Source organism: Corapipo altera, unplaced genomic scaffold, assembly GCF_003945725.1.
Source record: "Corapipo altera isolate COAL_440 unplaced genomic scaffold, ASM394572v1 180, whole genome shotgun sequence".
Lineage (NCBI taxonomy): Eukaryota > Metazoa > Chordata > Aves > Passeriformes > Pipridae > Corapipo > Corapipo altera.
In genome coordinates, this window is record NW_020884915.1 from 3,141,348 (window position 1) to 3,162,267 (window position 20,920).

Genomic DNA, 20,920 nt, shown 5'->3' on the forward strand with positions numbered 1-20,920 from the left:
CTTCCTAGACACACTCAATAAAGATATTTCTTGGTCATTCCCTCAACTACACACAAACCCACAGAAAATATTCAATATTTAGATAATCAAGGCATATCTCATCTCCTTCTCCATGCAGAAAGGTCATCCCCATAAAAGAATATATATTACACTTCCTTAAACTTTAAGAGTACACAGTTTGTAGGGATTTGTGGATGACAATCACACTGACACACATGTGCCAAGGTTCAACTTACCCAATCTTCTTTTTGGTTGAAGTTAACAATTTGATGGACTGGAGGAGAAGGAAGGACATTCTGGACTCAAAGATACTGAGCAGCTTCAAGACTTCTTCTTTGTTCAGGCCCACAGAGGAATCACTTGGTGACAAACCTTCAGCAGGACTTTTGTCCTTGCTGATCTACAGGGAGAGAAACAACCAAAAACCATTTCACTGAACTCCACCATTTAGACACAGGTAATGATTCAGAAAACCCCACCTGCAGGTGAGCCGAGTGGTAAAAGGTGGAAAATAGGGACTTAAATACTCCATGTTTTGTCCAAAATTGCCAGGAAGGGATAAACACACATCAGCAATTACTGCAAGTAATTATTGATTCAGGCATCAGGAACCTATTCACACTGGCTACAGACAGCCCTCCACATTTTAATAATCAAATATTAAACACACCACAGAGAAAGAACTCCCTTTTTTATTGGACATACATTTGGAAGTTTAGGTAAGGCTTTTAAGGGATAACATGGGCCCTTTAAGGGATAATAAGAGTTGCAAAGAACCCCATGAACAGTTTTAATCCATCTCTGGATTACGTTCTAGAAGAATGTTGTTATCCACTTCCAGGCTAGGAGAGAACTGCAACAGGTTCTAACTCTGTCCACACTATTTGAGCAACCAGCTCTATGGAAAAGTCACCCAGGAATATTTTAACTGCCAAGTGACCAGTTTTTTGTGAATGCAAGAGCCAGAAGGGAACACATATCACACCACTTGAGGTTCCTTTACCTGTTCACTTTCTGCCACAAGCTCCTTCCTGATGAGCTGGAAAGCACCCTTGGTTTTGGTCATTATATCCAGGGCCCCAAACAAAGTCTTTAATTTCCCAGCACTGCTGTTCTGACCTAAAAAAAGTAAAAATGAAGGACAAATAGCTTGTTACAGACTGTACTTTTTCTTCCATCTTCAGGAGTTCAGGAAGCAAAGCACATACTGTCCTAGTCAGCTGAAAACCAACAAGATAAAAAATGCCTTGTTTCCTCTCTTGAGGAAAATTCTATTCTGAGCAGCAGATTACCCCTGCACTCATACACAACATAGGTATTTAAAAATGAAACCAAGTAGGCAGTGGGAGTATGGAAAGCTGTTGTAAGGCAGAGCTACACTTACTGGCCATCTGGAATTCTGCAAAGGCCACTCTTTCCAGCTGCACACGCAGGAACTCACAGGGTGCATCCTTCAGGAGCTGGAAGAGTCGCACTGCTTTGCTGTAGTGAAGATCAGCAAGGACACGGTGCTGCTTCCTCAGGTGTTCATCTCCAACCTGCACTCAGAGTAGGGCACAGAGTGAATCCCAGACAGTGAATCCCAGTTCATGATGCAGCCACTAAAAAGCTCTATTTGCAAACTGTTGTGAAATACCACACATTTCTTTGGTTAAATAATTCAGATAAATATACCCAGCTAGAGGTAGAAGGATAAATATCAATCTCCACACACACTGGGTGTGTTAAGGATGGAACTGATGCAGAAAACCAACCCAGTGTGTAGCAATACCTGGTTCCTCAGGCAGCTGTGGTACATGGAAGCCAGCCTGTGGTGGATGGTGGCAGCCCTGTACTGGCACAGGGGCTGTCGTTCAGACACTGTATCAACATCACAGTACTTCAAGGACTTCATCATGGCTTCACTCACTTCCTTCTCTATCTACAAAGTAAATAAATAAGAAAGCCCAAATTTAAAAACAAACCTGGGAGAGGGACTTTTCATCAGGCCATGTAGTGATAGGACAAGGGGGAAAAGCCTTAAGCTGAAAAAAAGATAGATTTAGATGAGATACTGGGAAGAAATCGTTCCCTGTGAGAGGGGTGAGGCCCTGGCACAGGTTGCCCAAAGAAACTGTGGCTGCCCCATCTCTGGGAAGTGTCCAAGGCCAGGTTGGACAGGGCTTGAAGCAACCTGGGATAGTGGAAGGGGTCCCTGCCTGTGGCAGGAGACTGGATTAAAATGCGCTTTAAGATCCCTTCCAACCTAAATCATTCTGTAATTCCACAATTCCAATACCAATTTTGCTCCCTGTTCAGTTTTTCAGGAAGACAATTATACATTTTTCCCAGATGTGATGAATGCTCTCTGTTACCTGCTCCTGAGCCTTCCTCGACAATGGAGCATAGTCCTGCTGCAGAGTTGCCATAGTGAAGTAGGTGGTGGAGAGCTCCCAGTTCACAGAATCCCAAACAGCTGGATGCACATCTCTCTTACCCAGCGACCTTAATGCCTTCAGATAGTAGTCAATAGCCTACAGATGACAAAATCATGCACATACAGAGTTACTGCCTGTATTTCTAACAATCAGAAATTTATTTCCCTTTACTCATCATCAAAGGATTCTCAAAATACCTATCTGGGCCTTCTTCAGTATTTTCTTTACACCCATTTGGTAATAACTTTAATCCTGATTGTGCAATTCTCTCTCTCTCTCTCGTGTGTGGCACTACAGTACATTAAACATCTGAATGGCACAGTCCCAGAGCAGTGACATCAAACCTCAGCAACAATATTGAAGCCTGCACAGCAAGGACTGGGATAGTATGAAAGCAGGATAGGTATTTCATCCAGACTTACACATGTTTACTAAGGTCTTTGCAAGTAAAAGGCACATTAGGGTCTGGGCCATGCTAAAACCAGGGTGATGTTACCTTATTGTAATAAAGAGCCTCTTCTGGGGAGAACTCCCTTTTGAAGTCCCCTTCAGCTGCACAGTGGGCCTGGGCACAGATCCTCATCAGCCTTCCTGTGTTGCACAGCAGCAGGGCAGCATTGGTGGCATCATCAATGGACTCAAAATTCTGAATTCCTTCTTCAAAGCAAGAGAAGCTTTTCTTCCAGAGCTGCTGCTCCGTCGTCGAGACGTTTTTACTCACTGGGGTGAAGGCACAAGGCTTAGAGACTCATTCTTGAGAGATAACTGAACAAACATTCCCATCACGTTCTCTTTCTCATAAATGACCTTTTAGAATTTAAGGGTGGGAAACGATTCTGAAGACCCAATTCATGGAAAATACTCCTAAGATTTCCATATGCTCGAGGGTTTAATACCTGAAGTGCACCACTACACATACTGTACTTCCCAAAGAATTCCAATAACATTACACACAAAACACCAGGAAATCTACAGGATAAAGCAGATTTTGTTTTTGCAGTAACACTCAGGGTATTGGAGTTACTACTAAAAACTTAAAGCATGAAACAAATAAAATGTGACTTCTACACACAAGTAAAATTCAGTATTTTAAGCTTTGACTTTGGCTAAATAACAGTTCTGCAAAGACCCAGAGATGATGACAAATTACAAGATTGAAAGTCTAAACCCTAAATCCTTCAAATATTACTTGGACAAAGGTCACAGGAAACAGCTGGTATTTGGGAAGCTTCAGCTCTTTACACTGAACCACCAGCACCTAATTTGTCCTAGTTTATACAACTCTTACTTGTGGACAAGATATTGCTGGGTTTGCATTCAGAAACAAAACCCCACTGAACACCTGACCCTACAAAGCAGCTTATGCAACTGCATTTCCTCAAAAAAGCCCACCAAAAAATAAACCAGAAGGAAAGCTTCAAGGATTAACTTACCAAAAAGTTCACAGGCTGACTTTACTGAAGTTATTCTTATGCTTAATTTAAACTTCTGCTTGTTCATGCTGAGCTGAACCAAACATATCAAGAAGGTAACATGCCTTCCCTTTCATAACAGAGTTTAAAGTTTCCCTCATGCATTTTTGAGGGCATTCTAGGAATTTTTTAAAAGGAATTTCTCCAAAGCTGTCTATTCCCTTACTCGGTTTAGGCTCAATTAAGTACAGTGTACAAGCCTCAGTAATGTATTGTAGACGAATAATTAAAATGGATATTAAAAAACTACTAAGTTATTTAAATGTCATCTTTATAATCAGAAACAGATGAGATTTTTCATATTATTTGTGAACTTGATCACTGCTGCAGCTCCATGAAATAGTCAGAAATGGAAAAAAAGGACACTTGCCCACTCTCTCTGTCTGCACTGCAGCAGCCTGGTTCATGTAGAACACTCCAATCTCATTCCTGATATTGCCCATCCTCTTTAGCACCTGGATGTGCTGCTCTGGGTTTTCCTTTTTTAAATTACTGAACAGTAAGATTTCATAAGCTGCTTCATAGCATTTGCAGCTGACAGAAAGCTGGTATTCCAAGTCTGTGGACAAATCCGTAGCCCAGGCAAACACTGGAAAACAAAATGCAAAGCCTGCATGTCAAACATTTCCCAACATACTGAAATCTGGTAAATTTTACTTATTACTTAAAATAATTACTGTCTCTAGTAATTTTACAGCTTCAGGCTTGTCATCCAATATCTAGACAAGTATGACAGGCTTGAAAAGCTTTCTCTGGAGAAAACAGAAGTGAAGTGCAATAAACCCTCTGCCAGAAATGTTCCTAGTGCATGGTTTTGAACAAACACAACAGAATTACTGATGTTTGTCACATACCCAAATTCTGGCACTTGTGTCAGGTTCATACCTTGGCACCTGGATTCTCTGTGAAGACTGTGCAATATCTCCTGATCTTCTTTAGTCTGGTAATTATATTCTTCAAGATAAGCTGCTCTGTTGTTTGCATTCTGAGCCAGCATTAGCTGGATGTCTCCACAAAGGGTTAAACACTGGCACAGGAACATCAACACCTCTGGAAGCATGCTGCCACAGAGACAGCAGTAGGTATCTATTGGGAAAAAAATCCAGGGATGAGGGAGGGGGAAGAAAAAAATTACACATCCCAAGGCTTGACACAGACTGACAGTATAACTGGGTTTTATGTGACCTGTCTGCACACAGAGACTAACTGTGACAACACAGGCTCTTCTTAGTACTAACCTATTTTAAATTCATAGTTGCTGATGGTTTAACAAGAGCACTCTGGTAATTATAAATGCTAATGTCAGATTTGACTAAAGGAAAACTGACTTTCTACAGATTAACTCAAATGAGATACAGCTTGAAAAGTTACTTTCCAAAAGGTAGAGCTAAAAAGTTGATTCTCAAATCTTTAAGAGACTGAAAGCTGGAGAGTGGTCTGAGTTATCAATCAGCATGCTTGATTTATAAGGCTTTGCTTTATAAGGCTCCTCCTGCCCCAAGCCCTACAAAAATGGAAGCCAAATAGCAGCACTATAGAACTACTGGCATTTCCTAATTGCTACTCTCATTATGGCACTGTTAGCCTGAACAGTCTGATTTAACTTCTTTCCTTTTCCTCAAAATTCAAGTAATACTTGAAGATGTATTTCATTTTAGAGGAGCATCCAATTCTGCTGATGAACAAGTCTGGTATTTCTCAGAGTCAAGAACGTATTTAAATGACATGGAAACCACCAGGCATTTCCAGGAAAAACACACCAGCTTGCAGGGATAGCACTTAGAGCACAGAATACTGTCTTGGCCCTGGCACCACGGCTGAATCCCCCAAACTCAAATGCTCTGAAGCTCCAAATCCACACTAGAGTTTCCCAGCCTGTCAAAATGGAATCATCTTTCTATCAATCAGTGACTAAAGTTATCCTCACTACAGACTTCTGTCCTGAATAATGAGCCAGACACTTAGTTTAACAAAACACAAGGTTGTCAGACCTGTCACTGCACACCAGTGGGATAAATCATGCACAGCAATATATGACATTCTGAGAGGTGTCTACAGGCAGTGGCACAGGAGACAAATCCCTTCCAACAACTTACCATGGCACTGCAAAGCCAGCTTGATGTACCGGAGTGCTCTCCCATATTTCTGCAGAATCATGGCAGCATCAGACAGGACATAATAAGCTTTTGATGATTTCAGAATGAGCTGGAGTTTCATTTTGTACTGCCACGATCCAGGAATCATTCCTGACTGACTGGAATGCTTACCCTTCTGAAACGAGCCCACTGCAACAGGAACAGAACCTGATCAGTAAATCTCTCTGTAACACATGCCAGACACTGGACACAACTTCATCAGCTCAGACAGAATGGAAATTGCCTTATTACAGCCCTGCACAAGCAGAGTTATGGCAGCCTGTCTGCCACTACATTTATCATCTGCAAAATGGACCCAATGCTTGGCACTCTTCCACGTACTCCTCCTGCTATCAGGATGCTGGAACACAGTGAGACAGTGACAGGTCAGCTCACCTCTGCCCTCAAACAGCTTGTGAAACACGGGTGCAGAGGCCGAGACTATTCCCTTAGGTAGCAGAAGAACAGAACAAGAAAGCCACAGGCAGAATTTGTCATGTCATCCAGCAAATCCTTAAGATAAATGTTCTGTTTCAGTTTTGGTGACAAAGCCTCCATTTGTGGGTTTAGCCTCCAGTACAGAAGGAACTGGATAACCTGGTCTTTCCCATAAGGAAAACCAATGACTTTCTCATACTCATTTCAAGATATCCTCTGTGTAAGATTATGATGTTTTTCTTTGATGCTGCAGCAGTTATGGAACCAGAAAGAACAGGTCACTGATTTAAGGCCTGTACCTACCAAAGGACAGAGTTTTGCCCTGACAATATTTGCACATAGAAATGAGTCTCTTGCTTGCAGGTGGACCTACAAAGCCTGACTTGTAAAGCCATTATCTTATAATAATATATAAGAAGTAAATACAGTAAGTAAAATTTTAAGCACTATTATGACAAAAATAAATCTAACACAGTGACACCTCACACACACACACTGCACATACACTGTATACATACATTATTCTGAATTAGAAATTCCAGAATTCAGAGCACTTATCCTTCCTTTATGTATGTAAATATATACATGTGGTAGAGAAACTACATAACTGGCCTCACAGAAAACAAACCCATGTACTGGAAAAGCAAAAGTCAACAAGTAGCAGTGCTTCTACTTCAGGGATGAACTCGAGTACAGATCCAGGAATCAAACCAAGTATTTTTTTGTGCAATATTTGCCTCCCACATCCCCCAGGAAGCACTTGTTTCTAAACTGAACAAGTGAATATGTGGGCACTCTCCCTGCCAGCTGGCAGGGAGCTGCAGTGTGTCATCAGTTCCAAGCTGTGAAGGCAGAAGACAGAGCCTGGCTGCAGGAGAGCTGCCATCAGCACACTGCTCTTGCTGAGCTGACCTTGGTAAAGCTTCTCAGGAAATCTTGGTACAAAACCACAACTTTCTGATAGAGGTCTTAAATTCTGTGGTCATGCATCTGATAATAACTAAGAAAATGTGTGTATATCTCCAGGACATTGTCATCCCAGAGACAATCAAAAAATTGGAAGAGAAACACGAGGACACTGAAAGTCGTATCTCAAAACTGAACTGGCTTATTATTTAGAGATTTTCAAAGGTAAGAATAAAGAATTGTAAAAATAGGCAAGACAAATTTCTTTCTGAGCTATGCTTACAGGGCTCCTTGGCCTGCAGAGAACTCTGCTACTTTCAGAAGAAAAGTCTTTCCTAGAACCTTTTATGTCAAGCCAGAGAAAAATAAAATAGACTATAGTCTGAAACTTCTGGAGTTTGGGTATTTAAGATAACAAAACATCTTTTATTTGCTGCTTCCTTTCACAACTGTAGAGGTAAAAGAAAGAAAACAAAATCCTAGTTAACATTTTATATGCAATTCAGCAGCAAGCATAATGTAGGAGCAAATCCTGCCAGAAGGCAGAAGTTCTTCCAGGAAACATCCAAGTCACACACTCAAAGAAATTAAGACTATTTTAAGAACAACCCACAGAACTTAAGGTTCTCCACACACCAAAGCCCAAAATACCAAGCCCTTATGGAAGTCATCTGAAAGCCACATCTTAATAGGGTCCAGTAAAATTATGTGTTTACTCATAAAAGACTCTTTGATATGCAAAATATCCCAAATGAGCTTCTCTTTTCATATTTAAAAAGGAACAGACTGTTCTCCAATTTTAGGTGTTTGCTTTTCCTTAGGCAGTGGTGTAATTAGTGACTTAAGCACACTGCTTTGACAATCAAAATAAAGCAGCAGCAGTTTGTGTTGGCACTGGAAAGGTCTTATTTGCACAACAATACAACTTACTTTTGTCTAAAAATAAGGCCATCTGCTTTTCCAGACACTCGGGACCACCACTGGTGGACTCATCTTCATATTTCAAGGGGATTGGAGTGCTGGGGTCGGCTGCTGGAAGGTCACCCTCCTTCTTAACACTGCTGTCCACAGACTTCAAGCCCTGCAAAAGGAAGAAACAGTTTCACTCACCTTGAGAGCAATATTTAGCAAACATGGAGTAGATCAAGAGTTGGGTGGTGGGTGAGGGAGCACTGGGAAGCTGGCAGTGAACTCACCTCCAGGACGTGGTTGAGCACGAGCCGGCAGCGCTCCTCGGTGCCGTGGCAGACTGGGAACGCACAGCTGGGCTTCAGGGGAGCAGCAGGGAAGGAAGGAAGAGAATGAGTGTTCACCATGGGAAACATGAAAATGACTGGCCAGAAGATGCAAATGAGAGGCAGCATTAAGAAAAAGTGTTAATGGGACACCTGAATTCTGTGCTAAGAAGCGTCACAGTATTTTTCTCTCCTTTGCTCTGTAAGCAGTTCATGTACCTGGGCACCTTGGTCCCTCCTGGTAATTCCAAGGACAGTGGAAAGCAGGGATGACTCTATTCCATAACATCATTAAAAAAGCATCCAGAGAGGGTCTGCAATGCAGACCCTGGAAGATAAGCAGGTTCAATACCACACAGAAATTATTTCTTCAGCCTACATGAAGCTGCACTTTTGTCACCTTTGAACAACTCGATGCCCTGGAGTTTTTTGGGGAAGTTTGTATTTTTGTTTTCTTCTGGGGTAAAGTAGAAAGGGAAACTCAAATGTTTCTGCACCTGCCCAAGGTCCACCTGCACTGATGGACCTTGGAGTGTTCATAATTAAGACAGCAATAGCAGTTACAAATATTCTTAGGAAATCATCATCTTTGCTCCTCAGTACAGATGTTGGAAAAAAGGTTTCACTTTTGACCATTTAGAGCAACTTCATAATCACATCCCTACCTAGGGAAGGCAAGTAAAACATCAGAGGTAAAATGTTATGAACAGTTTCTTTACTGATCTTCCCAGATCCTTTGTGTTCCTCTGTTTTGTTACAAAAACATCCAGTATGTGCAATGAAGGCAGCACTGTTACAATTCTGATTATTAGTTTATGAAGCACATATATCCCAAGGAAGTTTCAGGAATACTTTGGACATGCATCCAGCTGTTTCCTTAGACACCACATGTAAACATGTGCAGAGTAAAGTGTCAGCTCTATTTTAAAATTAACTATAACCAAAATTTCAAGGAAATCAAAATTGCTGTCTTCTGACCAGTTACCTTGGAAAGACAAATAAAAAAGGGAATTCAAGGACTAACTCTTTGAAAATGAAGTAGCTGATGCTCCTGGAGAAAAGATCAAACATTAAATGTGGGTCCAGAAAAAATTACAAAGATACCCAAGGTATCCACACAAACTCATGGTCATCTCAAACATGGCCGGGGTGACAATTCTTTCTCTACTGCCAAAACAGGAATATGCAATATCTTGCCCTAAAGAACATAGGGAAGATAGTAGGGAAAAATCTACATTAAACTGTAAAATTCAAACACCTCAAATTTTATGAGCAGCTCATGGAAAGTTTCTTTTCCCCCCTTCAGTCACCCTGAAGACAAAACTAACAGGTAACTGAATTTCACTGCCCAAGTTTGTCACAGGGACTGAATCTTCCCAGAAAACCCCTAAAGCCCCCCCAGTGTCACTCACACGTATTCGATGCACAGACTTGTACTTTTCTGGCACTGACAACTCTCCAACAGATTTGATTATTGCCACTGCTTTATTGTCATCTGGGGGGTCAGAACTGTTGCTGTAGGAACCATTTTCATCACTGTCTGGCATTTCCTCCTCTTCCTCGCTGTAACTCTCATCAGAATTTCCATTTATAGGGAAGTCTGTACTGTCTTCTTTTTTAGGTTCATCCAACTGAAAAAGCTCTGATAGCATGTAGTTTGCTGAAGCAATAATCTTTTTAAAGAGGAGAAAAAACAATAAGTCATTTTCAAGGTATACTTTTCTTCTGAGAGACAAGAACAATATAAATTATCTTAGAATAAGGAGGACAGAGTACAGGTGTTTAATAACCTGTAAATAGAGCCTGATCAAGTTCCCTGAGAGGGAGAAGGATCCAAGTCTAATCAAGTTTAGAAGAGAATAAAAAAAAAATCAACACTGATAGAGTATTGCCTGTTCTAAGAGCTTGTAGACAACAGGAGACAGCACAAGGATCTTATGCAAGTAAAAAAAATTGAAGATTCTACTGGGATTTTGAGGACTTTTCACAGCTTTAGAAGGAATCTACGAAATTCTTAATAGTTTACAAGAGAAGGTGTAGCACATATTATCAAATCAATTTTAAATACAAGTCAGGTTTTTCACATCACATTTTTGGGATTAATTTTCAATTGAAAATAGCTTAAATCTAAATCATTTATAGACTGTCTAACCCAACACACTTGCTCCAAGCAGGTTGTCCAGTTGGGATGGAGACTACAACCTCTCTGGTTGACCTGCCCCGATTTTCAGCCACTTTCAGAGTAAAAATGTTCTTATATTCATATTTTACACTGTCTGTCCAAGATCTGCTCCCAAAAGGCTCCTTGGGAACAAGAGTAAAAGAGCAAATGTAATGAGAAGTTCCTTTTTAGAGAAGGACAGGAGACTCGTGCAGCAATGAGGGTCACCAAAGGCAACTAATTAAAAAAAAGTAGCGTGGGAATTCTTTAAAAACAAAATCAATTTTTAAGGATTATAAATAAATTTAAATTCTCTCCCTTGAAAGGAGGAAGAAGCACACACCAGGTGTATTACAATGGCAGCATTTCTATTTATTTACACAAAAGTACAAGAAAACACAGAATTCTTACTTGAGGGTGCCTGCCATTGTCCAACAACTTCAGACAATTCAGGAGCAATGTTCTGATAGTGCCATAGTGTTTCTTGTTCTGGTTTTTCTTCAGCATCATATTGCAAGCAACTCTAAAAGAATGTTGAACAAAACAGTAAAATCCCTGGATAATTTCTTTGTGCTTAGAAGAAAAAGAAGCTTCAAACAATTCTACTGCCAAACTTTAGGATGAGTCTACAACTTTCTTACAGGGAGCAATGGTGAAAAGGAGAAAGTCTGTTTTGATTTAGTAGGACCGAAGTTTACCAAGTTTATGTGTGTGATTGTCATTTGATCATGATTTTTGGTCTGTATTCTTAATACAACTGCACCAAGAACTAAGTAATAGGACAAAAATGATGAAAAACTCACTTGTACAGAAGAATTGCCACTGGCATTGTAAAAGGGTTTTGGTATTTGTCTTCTGTCTCTTCACAAAGTGTGGTGAGGTCATAGAGCTTTACTATATCACTCCCACTTGCTGCAAAATAAAATCTTTCATTAATCAATGTGACTTTACCATAAATCTTTTCAAATTAATCTAAACCTACTTACCTTTAAACAACCAATAAGTATGTCCTTCTTTGGTGCAATTTGATTTCAGAAAAGACAAGATATTTTGAGCAATATCTTTTATCACTTTGGTAGAAAAATTTGAGTTTTCCAAATTGGGAATATCTTCAGTCTTGATCATTTCATATTTCTGCAAAGAATGTATGTTAAAACTCGAGATTAGGAGGGTTTTCTGCCACCTACACCCCTAAAATTCATATATCAGTGTCTCCATCAACAGCTAAAAGAAACAAAGGCTACAATTATGGTAAATTGAGTTAATTTCTATGATTTTAAGCAAAACCACCTTGACTAAACTACTCAGTAAAAGCTTTCAGAAGGATCCACTTTGTGACAAACATGGTAAATGGAGAAAAAAAGATGCCTTGGCAAGATTTTAAGATGTAAGATGATTTCTGCTGTTGTATTTTTTATTTTTGCCTTCTCTCATATATCAGGGGAAGAAGTAATCTTGCATGCATCAAAGGCAGGGGAAAAAAAGAACACTATTTTTAGATGACTGCTGCAAGCTGTCTAGAGGCTTCTCATTCTGCAGCACAGGATTTCTGTAATCCTTTTTGTCAGAACAGTAGAGAGAGATCTGCTACAACTGAAGTCACTTTAAAAACTAGAGAACAGATTATTCTATTGCCCCCTAATGCAAAGGGCCAGACTTACCTGAACAATTCCATTCACATGAAAGCACATCACAAGCTCTGGGACGTTGCATATTAAGTTGTCCAACCAATAGTCAATTCCTGTTAGCACATTTATTGGCTTGTTGTTATCCCTGAAACCAAATATTTCTAGTGTTATTTAAGTATTTATTTACTGCTCAGAATACATTAGGGATGTTTACTAATGGGATTTAGATTTAAGTTACCTGAGAGTGGATGGATACTAAAACAATTATTTGTAAATTGTTTTAACAATGAGCTATATCAAAACAGATTTACTGATCTCTCCAATGGAATATGCTCACATTCCATCAGCAGTTTGCAATTTTTGCCCACACTGAAACTTGAACAAGTTTCAGATGTCACATTATTACCAACATATGTACTTAACAAGGTCTAAAGGAATAGCAGTATTAGCTGCAACTAATTATAGCCCAAATCATCTCCCAGACCTTCCTTGAAGAGCAAGGTGCTATTAATTCTTAGATGTGTCTTAAAAAGATGACAAATACACCAAGTGAGTTTCAAGTTTTTGCTCATTCTTTGCCTGTGTAGAGGCAGGAACAGAAAGACTGGTAATTAAGTGATCAACATCAAAGTGTGACTGGAATACCTCTGTCTTACTGTTTAAAAAACACAGATAGATAAATAGGAAGCAAAGCAACAAATCAGTCAGGGCTATTTCCTGAAGTTCCAAGCTCACCTGAGACGCAGGCTCACAGCAGGGTATCTCCCACCTCCAAATATTGGCATGTTTGATCCCACCAACATGTGGATATCTTCAAAGGTCCACAAGATATTACGGACAAAGTCATTTTTAAGTCCCTTCATTAAGAGAAAAAAGATTTGGTCTATAAATCACTGGCATCAGACTTGGTCTCTGTGACATTCTGTGGAATTATGAGACAGCAAAAAGCCAAAGCAGCAACTAAAAGACAGCACGTGATGAACTAGGCTACGCATTCACGGGAACTGAAAAGACTCGGGGTGCAGATGCCACAAAAGCTACTTCTACAGGGGACTGAGGTTCTCTCTGGGTTCCAATTTAGACCAGATTTGAAGTGTGTGATGTTCAGACTGGGGGTTCAGATCTCACAGATATCATACCTGACTGTTTTCCCCGTCATTGAACAAAGGAGTCAGGTTTTGTTCTTTGGGGGCTGAGGCCACGTGCCCCACTATATATGAGGGTTCAAGAGGCACATTTCCCTGTGGAAAGCACAAGGATAAGGAGTGATTCTGCTGCTGAGGTCAAGTTAGGCCATTCAAAGAGAATATGAACAACAAAAGCACATAAGGGAAAAACCTTTACCTCTAACATCTTTAAATAAGTATGTATTAAACTACCACAAGACTCTAGTCAGTGACTAGAATGCTTCTTTTCTACAGACAGTACCAAAGTTTTGTACTTGATTTATATACTCAGAGGCTCTGGAAAGAAATCAGGAAGTGTTTCTAGGAACTCCTGATTAACCCAGGGGCAGCACCAGATCATCAGTCTCCAGAAGCAAAACCTCTTTCCTGCTGTTTTATTAATTTATTTATAAATTAAAGAAAATCACAGTGTGCTGCTCCACAGCTTCTTTATGATAAACAGTCTGCTGATTGGGCAATAGCTCCTCAAGAGGGTGGAAGAGAGAAGTAGTCCTTTCTCTAGAAGCTTTTAAGTACTGAAATATTACTCCACTTTGGAATATTGCTACAGCACAACACATGCAGTTACATTTTTATGGATAATGAAGGTTAGAAACTCCCTAAGCTGGCTGACCAGGACACTGAGTTGGTAACACTGTGCAAGCACAACTAGAGCATCATTATTCTCTTAATGCAGAATGAATACAACAGATATTTCAACCTTTCCAAAACTGAATCAATTCCTGGTTTATATTACTCAAAACTCCACAGGAATTAACAGTTTTCATAAATAAGTCTGGTCACAGATAGAAACTCTGACTTAGGGCCTGATAATAATCAGTTTGTTGCATAATTACTATAAACATCTCCCTTTTCACTTGTGTAATCTCACAGTAAGTATTCGTAAATGTTGCTTAACTGTTTTGCAAACATTTTCAGAGATGTTCATTTTCCTCTTCCCTTAGTAAATTAAAGGCCACAAAAGACTGATTTTAATGGTAGATTTAAAAAGAAAGGCCAGAACCTTAAGCTTCCACCCACACCTTTTGAACATCTTTTTAGATAAGGTCATTGATGACTCCTCCTAGCCAAATGCTTTGTTTCTCAGCAATGCTGGAATAAATAACAACTTAACATTACAGTGACAGTACAAAGTAATTTCTGAAATCTGGAGCTCTGAAACACTAGCATAAACTAAACTGCACCTCGTGCCAAGTTCTCCTCATGCCTTAGCTCAGCTCTTTCAGCATTTCAACACCTGTGTCTCTACAAACACTGAGGTGCCACATAAAACATTCTACACACCAACCTGGTTGGAGGCACCTGGATCTTCAGATAACGAAGAAGGCATTTCAAAAGGAGCTGGCCAGGAGGCCCTTCCTGCTTCATCACTCTCACCTGCAACAGGACCCTCCTGGTGCTGTTTGGAAGTGGAAGGAACAGGCTGAGCAGCTCCATCACCATTAATGCTGACAAAGAAACATTGGAAACTTCAGTTGACAATGTGCAAACAGATCCATTTTAGAATTTTGTGTGATGCACTGTTCTCAACAAATGACTTGGCTAATATGCAGTTAATTAAGTCAGGCTGCTTATTTTATGTTTTAATATTTCGATTTTAAAGTAAAATACTTCAATTTCTGGTAAAACATTCACATGTTATTTCCTGATCTCACCCCTCAATTTCCTCTGTGTAAGGCTAAGACAGTAAATAAGACAGACCATAATGGAATTTTAATATTTACTTCAGGACCAGAAACGAGGTAAAAGTAAGTGGTGCAGAATTCAAGATTCATGCAGACAGAAGGTTACCTGTAATACAAAAATTTAGAAAGTATAGCCTTCTGGTACCAATGTTCTTTACTCTTCTTTTTTCTTTGCCACTTCTGATCAATCAGCCTTTGATAAAACTCTTTCAGCCACGTCCAGTCCCCTGTCTAAGCAGTATCAGAAATATGAAATTAAGATCAAAAAGCAAAAGTAAACAAAGGGTCTTATAAACTTGCAAATACTCATCCAAAACAAGAAAAGAAATCCAGAAAATAACTTCACAGCTGAAGTCCTGAATTGGTCATTATTGAAAATTTATCTTCTAGAAGTTAAGTTCTTACTGAAAATTTGACTTCATTAGAAAAGTCAGAAACATAAGAGGTGGCACAGTAACAAATATTTACTAAAAATTAAATTAATCAAATAGTTTAGCAATACTGAAGTAATTACAGTAAAGTGGGATGTGGAATTTTAGTCCTACAATACCCTAAATACAGGACATCAGATGTGGTCCATGGCTAAACTGATTGCTGCAGAACAAAGCACCTTTGGCACTCACATATGATCCTCAGGAACTTCCATACATATTTTCTTGCTGGCTACTCTATTCCTGAAATAATGCATTTTGATGCCATACTTAACAAAAGCCAACAGGTTCACCTGAGAGGATCTCATGAAGAGCTCCTGAATATCCAGCTCATCCAAGAGAAGTGTCCTCCCGATGCGATGCACGGCCATGCTCACGTGGGACTTGCTGTAAGGGATCTTCAGGAGCTTTTTAATGTTCTGGCAGGAGAAAAGTGAAAAGAGACAATATTCAGTGTAATTGTACTGCACTGTAAGACAATTCTTAGCAAACTAAGGCTCCATCAACACTGACTTGGGAAGACAAACACCATCACTCCAAACATCCTCCCTTTACTGTTCTTTCCCCCCCAGCCCCTTTTGGTCATTTGGGGTCACCTGTCCTGGCCATGATTCCTCCCAATTTTCCAGCACCCCCATCCCCTCACTAGTGTGGCAGTAGAAGCAGGAAAGGCCTTGGCTCTGTGTAAGCCCTGCTCAGCAGTAACAAAAATATCTCTGTATTATCAGCCCTGTGTTCAGCACAAATCCAAAGCAATCCCAGACCAGGCACCAGGAAGAAAATTCCCCTCAGCCAAAACCAGCACACACGCTCAGGAAAGTAAAACCTTACAGTGCCAGTGATTTTAAACCATTCCTCAAGAAAATACATTTGTTGAGGTCAGAGAACACAAATGACAGTGAGAGAGAGACCAAGCAGTCAGTAAACACTACACATTTAAACATTTAAACATGTTCTGTATTTTGATAATCATGATGAGCTATCAACAAAACATTACAAAACAAATGCAAGTGGATGGTTTGGATTTTAAAGCTTTATCTTCACCACAGGAATAGCAACACTTTGTCAGGTGTCCAGAGGAATCTGGAGAGAGATGTAAGTCTGAATACAAATCTGCCAAATCTTAACACAGTAAATGAGTGTGTATGTTCCTTCTGAACAGCCTCATCTGAATTCTACAGGTATTTCCACCACCAAAAAGCTGACACAAATCAGAGGAAAGAAGCAGCAAGTTGGAGGGCAGCTCTCTCTTCTAGATAAGAATAGAAAAAATCATCTTTAGAGTAATAATTTACATCTGAATAAGTAATTTCAAACACTCAAGACAACTGCCTTGCAAGACTGATGTGCTGCATTCACTAAACTGCATATTTTAGCTGGAGATTATTTGTAGAAACCCACAGAAAATATGATTTTCTCTCTGCATCTCTTACTCAGTGATCACAACTCCCTTACATGGCAGGGCAAAAGTTCAGGAATCTGTGTTTCACTGGGGGATCTTTGTTTTTCCTCAAAGGACACAAAGATGCCAGAGAGCCATGACAGTATCTTAAAATAAAGTCTGTGCAATACCAAAGTTTGAATGACAGAACTTAAAAAGTTGTACATACCTCTGAATCAGACACCACATCTACATCATTTCCAACTGAGTCAATGAAGTCATAAGCCATCCCAAAGCTATTTAAAAAAATATTACAAGTTAACACAGGTGCAGCATGACATTATAGACCTGGGTTTAAGTCTTATTAAATCTTTGAAAGGTTTTTTCATCAAAAAAATAGTCCAGCTAAACATCACCAAGTGTAATGAGACTTAAAATTAATGAACAAAACAATTTCATTTTCATACTCTTCAAGTTTTTCAAAGATATCTTTGAAAGTGCTTAGATCTGATTTCAAGACATTCTAGAATACTTCAAGTTTTGTTGAATTCAAGAAAAAATTGAAGCTATGGGAAATCAGCAAAACTGAGTTGTTTCTTTAACACTAAAAACAAGAACAGTTTTTCAAAGAGTTTCTCCCTAAGGCATTAAGCCTGTTAAATACTTTAATTTTAGTAACTGTCATCTAATTTCACCTCTTATTTTTCAAAACTGCCCTGCATGTTGTAACAGACACATCCCTGTATATTCCTCCACCCTCATTAAGGCCTCTCTAAATTACAAGCTACTTAAGTTAGAATATTTCAATGTACAGATCATTCTTTAAAAATAAACCAGATATTACTATAACCCCCAAAATACATGATGTGCAAGTGTCCAAAGTTACAATTGTGCTATCAGCTTTTTAATACTGACACCAGAGAGATTCAAGTGCCAGCCTCTATTTGATAAATAAACATAATATCGAAAATAAACAGGAAAAAAATCATAAAACCCTGAAATACATGTCATTCTGCTCAAAAAAGTACAGCTCCTAAAAGAGATTATGAGGATTTAAACACAGACCTTCCACAAACTGTTTAATTTCACTGACTGGTTGACTTGGTGTGAATTTGCTTGTTCAGCACAGGAGTTGAGCCTCCTGTTTTTAAACACTCTGAACTCAAGTCATTCAACTATTTAACAAACATTCACACTGAAAGGTAACACTGCTTTTTGGGTTTGCCCCTTATTTCACCTCCTGTGTTCACTCCTGATACAAGCAGGAAATTCCATTTGCCATTAGTTTGTCAGATCCAGTTTGTAAAGATCCAGAAGAGCTATAAATTGGCTCCTGCCTTCCAAGGGGAAGCACATTTGTTCCATTTTCACCTGTTATCACAGGCAGGCTGGCTGACCGAACCAACGCAGTTTAATTTTGGCCAACCAGTGAAGAATATAAAATCAGCTTGACTGTCTCAGGCAAGGTGTCAACATGCACTTGAACAAAATAATCATCCACAGCATTACCAGCATCATTAATCATTTACAAAGAAGACAAGATTAGAGCATAAAGGTAAGAACTCAAGATGAAAAAGTAGAGGGAGAATGGTTAAGACAAAGCAATAGCTCGTTGCTACGGTGAAGTCTGTACTTCACCCTTTAGATGACACAGACTCCAAGTTCACTATTAGAATTCTTCATAAAGGCCTGGAAGAAAATAATTACCTTGAGAAGGGTTTACTTTTTTTGCTGTTGCCCAGAATGGTTGTCCCTGCTGGCCCCAGCTTGGCACTCTCACGTAACCAGTTGGCCGGGGGGAGCTTCAAGTCTGTTTTCTCCTGGAGCCGAGCAAAGGCTGCCTGTGGTGGGGCAGAGGAGTATTTCACCACTGCACTGCTCTTCACTTCATTGCCTCCAAGGAACAGCACCGACCCCTGGTTTGCAAAGAGAAATTAGCCTTTTATTTTTAAAATGTTGGGAATTAAAACTATCAGGCTTGCTCTCTAATCAGGTACTTTTAATGGTAAGTGACCAAACCCCAGTCCTGTATTCACTTACCTCTTTCTCCTGCATGTGTTCATGAGTATTGCAGTTATCCTGATCCCAACACTTGTGTCAAACACAAGCTCCACTTCATGACTTATCACAGAATCATTAAGGTTGGAAAAGACCTCCAGGGTCATCAAGTCTAATTTATGCCCAATTCCCACCTTGTTCTCCAGCCCAAAGCAATGAGTGCCATGGCCAGTCCTTCCTTGGACACCTCCAGGGATGGGCACTCCACCACCTCCCTGGGCAGCCCTTTCCAACACCTGAACACCCTTTCCAGGAAGAAATTCCTCCTGATGTCCAACCTGACTCTCCCCTGGCCCAGCTTGAGGCTGTTTCCTCTCCTCTTGTCCCTTGTTCCCTGGGAGCAGAGCCTGAATTCCACCCCCCCAGCTCCCCCCTCCTGTCAGGGGGTTGCAGAGCCAGAAGGTCCCCCCTGAGCCTCCTTTTCTCCAGGCTGAGTCCCCCCAGCTCCCTCAGCTGCTCCTGCTGCTCCAGCCCCTTCCCCAGTTCCGTTCCCCTCCCTGCACACAGTCCAGCCCCTCAATGTCCTTCTTGACATGAGGGGCCCAAAACTGACCCCAGGATGTGAGGTGTGACCTCAGCAGTGCCCAGCACAGGAGGAATATTCACTGTCCTGGTCCTGCTGCACACACCATGGCTGATCCAAGCCAGGTGCCACTGGCCTTCTGGGCCACCTGGGAACAGTCATGGGGCTGAAGTGCCATTAAGGTCAGCTCCCCACGGAACGTGAAATCACTCAGAAAGGCCAAAATCAAAACATAACTCCCACTAAAGTCTGAGAAAGTAAGTGCTGACTAACACCAAGTGTTCACTAACACCAACACTAAAGCTAAACACTTCAAGTAATAACAAACAACCCTCATGGCTGCCTGTTTCTTGCTAAATACGGCAAAACACGCGGCTGTCACACACGTGTGAGAAGCTCTGGAGTGACACACGTTAAGGGAAAGGCAGCTCCACAGGACACCACTTACGTAAATGCGATGCACTCAAGCACAACAACAGCAACACCGCTCGCAATTAGCGCTTAATCATAATTAGCGAGCTGCCTACCGCACTCCGGCCCTGACAGCGGCATTCCAGACTGGAAAGAGGATCAAAGCCACCACTTAAATTAGAGCACCACTAGGGGATGTGTTTGCAACCACGGCTCGTAACCCCCCCCCAGCGCCGCTCCCTCCCGGCCCCCCCCCCTCTACCGCCCGTACCTGCTTGGGTTCCTCGGCGTCCCCCCTGAGCGGGGCAGCGGCGCCCGCGCCGCAGGGCTCCTCCATCGCCCGGGGCTGGAGCGGGAATGGAGCCGGGAACAGGGAACAGGGAGCGGGAGCTGAGGCGCTTCCCGGAGGCGGCCGGCCGGGAACAGCCACCTCTCGCGAGACTCCGCGAGAAGCCGCGGGGAAGGCGGGCTGTGGGGCGGCGCCGTGAGGGGCGGGGGCCACAGCGCGGTTACGACAGTCACAGAACCAGTTCGGGTTGAAAAGACCTCCGAGATCGTCCAGTCCAACCTGTGACCGATCACCACCCTGTCAACCAGGGCAGAGACCTGAGTGACACGTCCAGGTGTTCCTTGAACATCGCCGTGATCGTGACTGCACCACCTCCCTGGGCAGCCCCTTCCAACGCCTGAGAGCCCTTTCCGTGAAGAAATTCCTCCTGATATCCAACCTGAACCTCGCCTGGCGCATCTTGAGGCCGCTGTCAAGAGGAAATGGCCTCAAGTTGTGCCTGGGGAGGTTTAGATTGCATATGAGGAAAGAAATTCTTCACAGAAAGGATGATTTGACATTGG

The 20,920-nt window shown here is 41.1% G+C and overlaps 1 protein-coding gene across 3 annotated transcripts in view; it reads right to left on the reverse strand.

Annotated features, from left to right (window-relative positions):
* The window catches only part of EDRF1 (erythroid differentiation regulatory factor 1), a 23,111-nt gene extending 2,610 nt beyond the window's left edge, over window positions 1-20,501 (reverse strand). Inside the window, exons 1-24 of one of the 3 annotated variants that reach the window (XM_027655128.1) lie at window positions 20,340-20,501; window positions 18,784-18,992; window positions 17,306-17,372; window positions 15,989-16,114; window positions 15,371-15,495; window positions 14,868-15,027; window positions 13,532-13,633; window positions 13,128-13,249; window positions 12,426-12,537; window positions 11,751-11,898; window positions 11,568-11,676; window positions 11,176-11,287; window positions 10,016-10,276; window positions 8,565-8,636; window positions 8,299-8,449; window positions 5,986-6,174; window positions 4,775-4,975; window positions 4,260-4,478; window positions 2,914-3,137; window positions 2,355-2,513; window positions 1,772-1,921; window positions 1,385-1,538; window positions 1,004-1,119; window positions 237-400 (exon numbers count right to left, since the gene is read on the reverse strand). In XM_027655128.1, the coding sequence (XP_027510929.1) occupies window positions 237-400; window positions 1,004-1,119; window positions 1,385-1,538; window positions 1,772-1,921; window positions 2,355-2,513; window positions 2,914-3,137; window positions 4,260-4,478; window positions 4,775-4,975; window positions 5,986-6,174; window positions 8,299-8,449; window positions 8,565-8,636; window positions 10,016-10,276; window positions 11,176-11,287; window positions 11,568-11,676; window positions 11,751-11,898; window positions 12,426-12,537; window positions 13,128-13,249; window positions 13,532-13,633; window positions 14,868-15,027; window positions 15,371-15,495; window positions 15,989-16,114; window positions 17,306-17,372; window positions 18,784-18,992; window positions 20,340-20,405 (3,518 nt within the window). In that variant the 5' untranslated portion in view covers window positions 20,406-20,501. Of the gene's footprint in view, window positions 1-236; window positions 401-1,003; window positions 1,120-1,384; window positions 1,539-1,771; window positions 1,922-2,354; window positions 2,514-2,913; window positions 3,138-4,259; window positions 4,479-4,774; window positions 4,976-5,985; window positions 6,193-8,298; window positions 8,450-8,564; window positions 8,637-10,015; window positions 10,277-11,175; window positions 11,288-11,567; window positions 11,677-11,750; window positions 11,899-12,425; window positions 12,538-13,127; window positions 13,250-13,531; window positions 13,634-14,867; window positions 15,028-15,370; window positions 15,496-15,988; window positions 16,115-17,305; window positions 17,373-18,783; window positions 18,993-20,339 lie in introns of all 3 variants that reach the window. The other 2 variants (XM_027655130.1, XM_027655129.1) reach the window with 2 other exon arrangements.
* Between the last annotated feature and the right edge of the window lie 419 nt (window positions 20,502-20,920).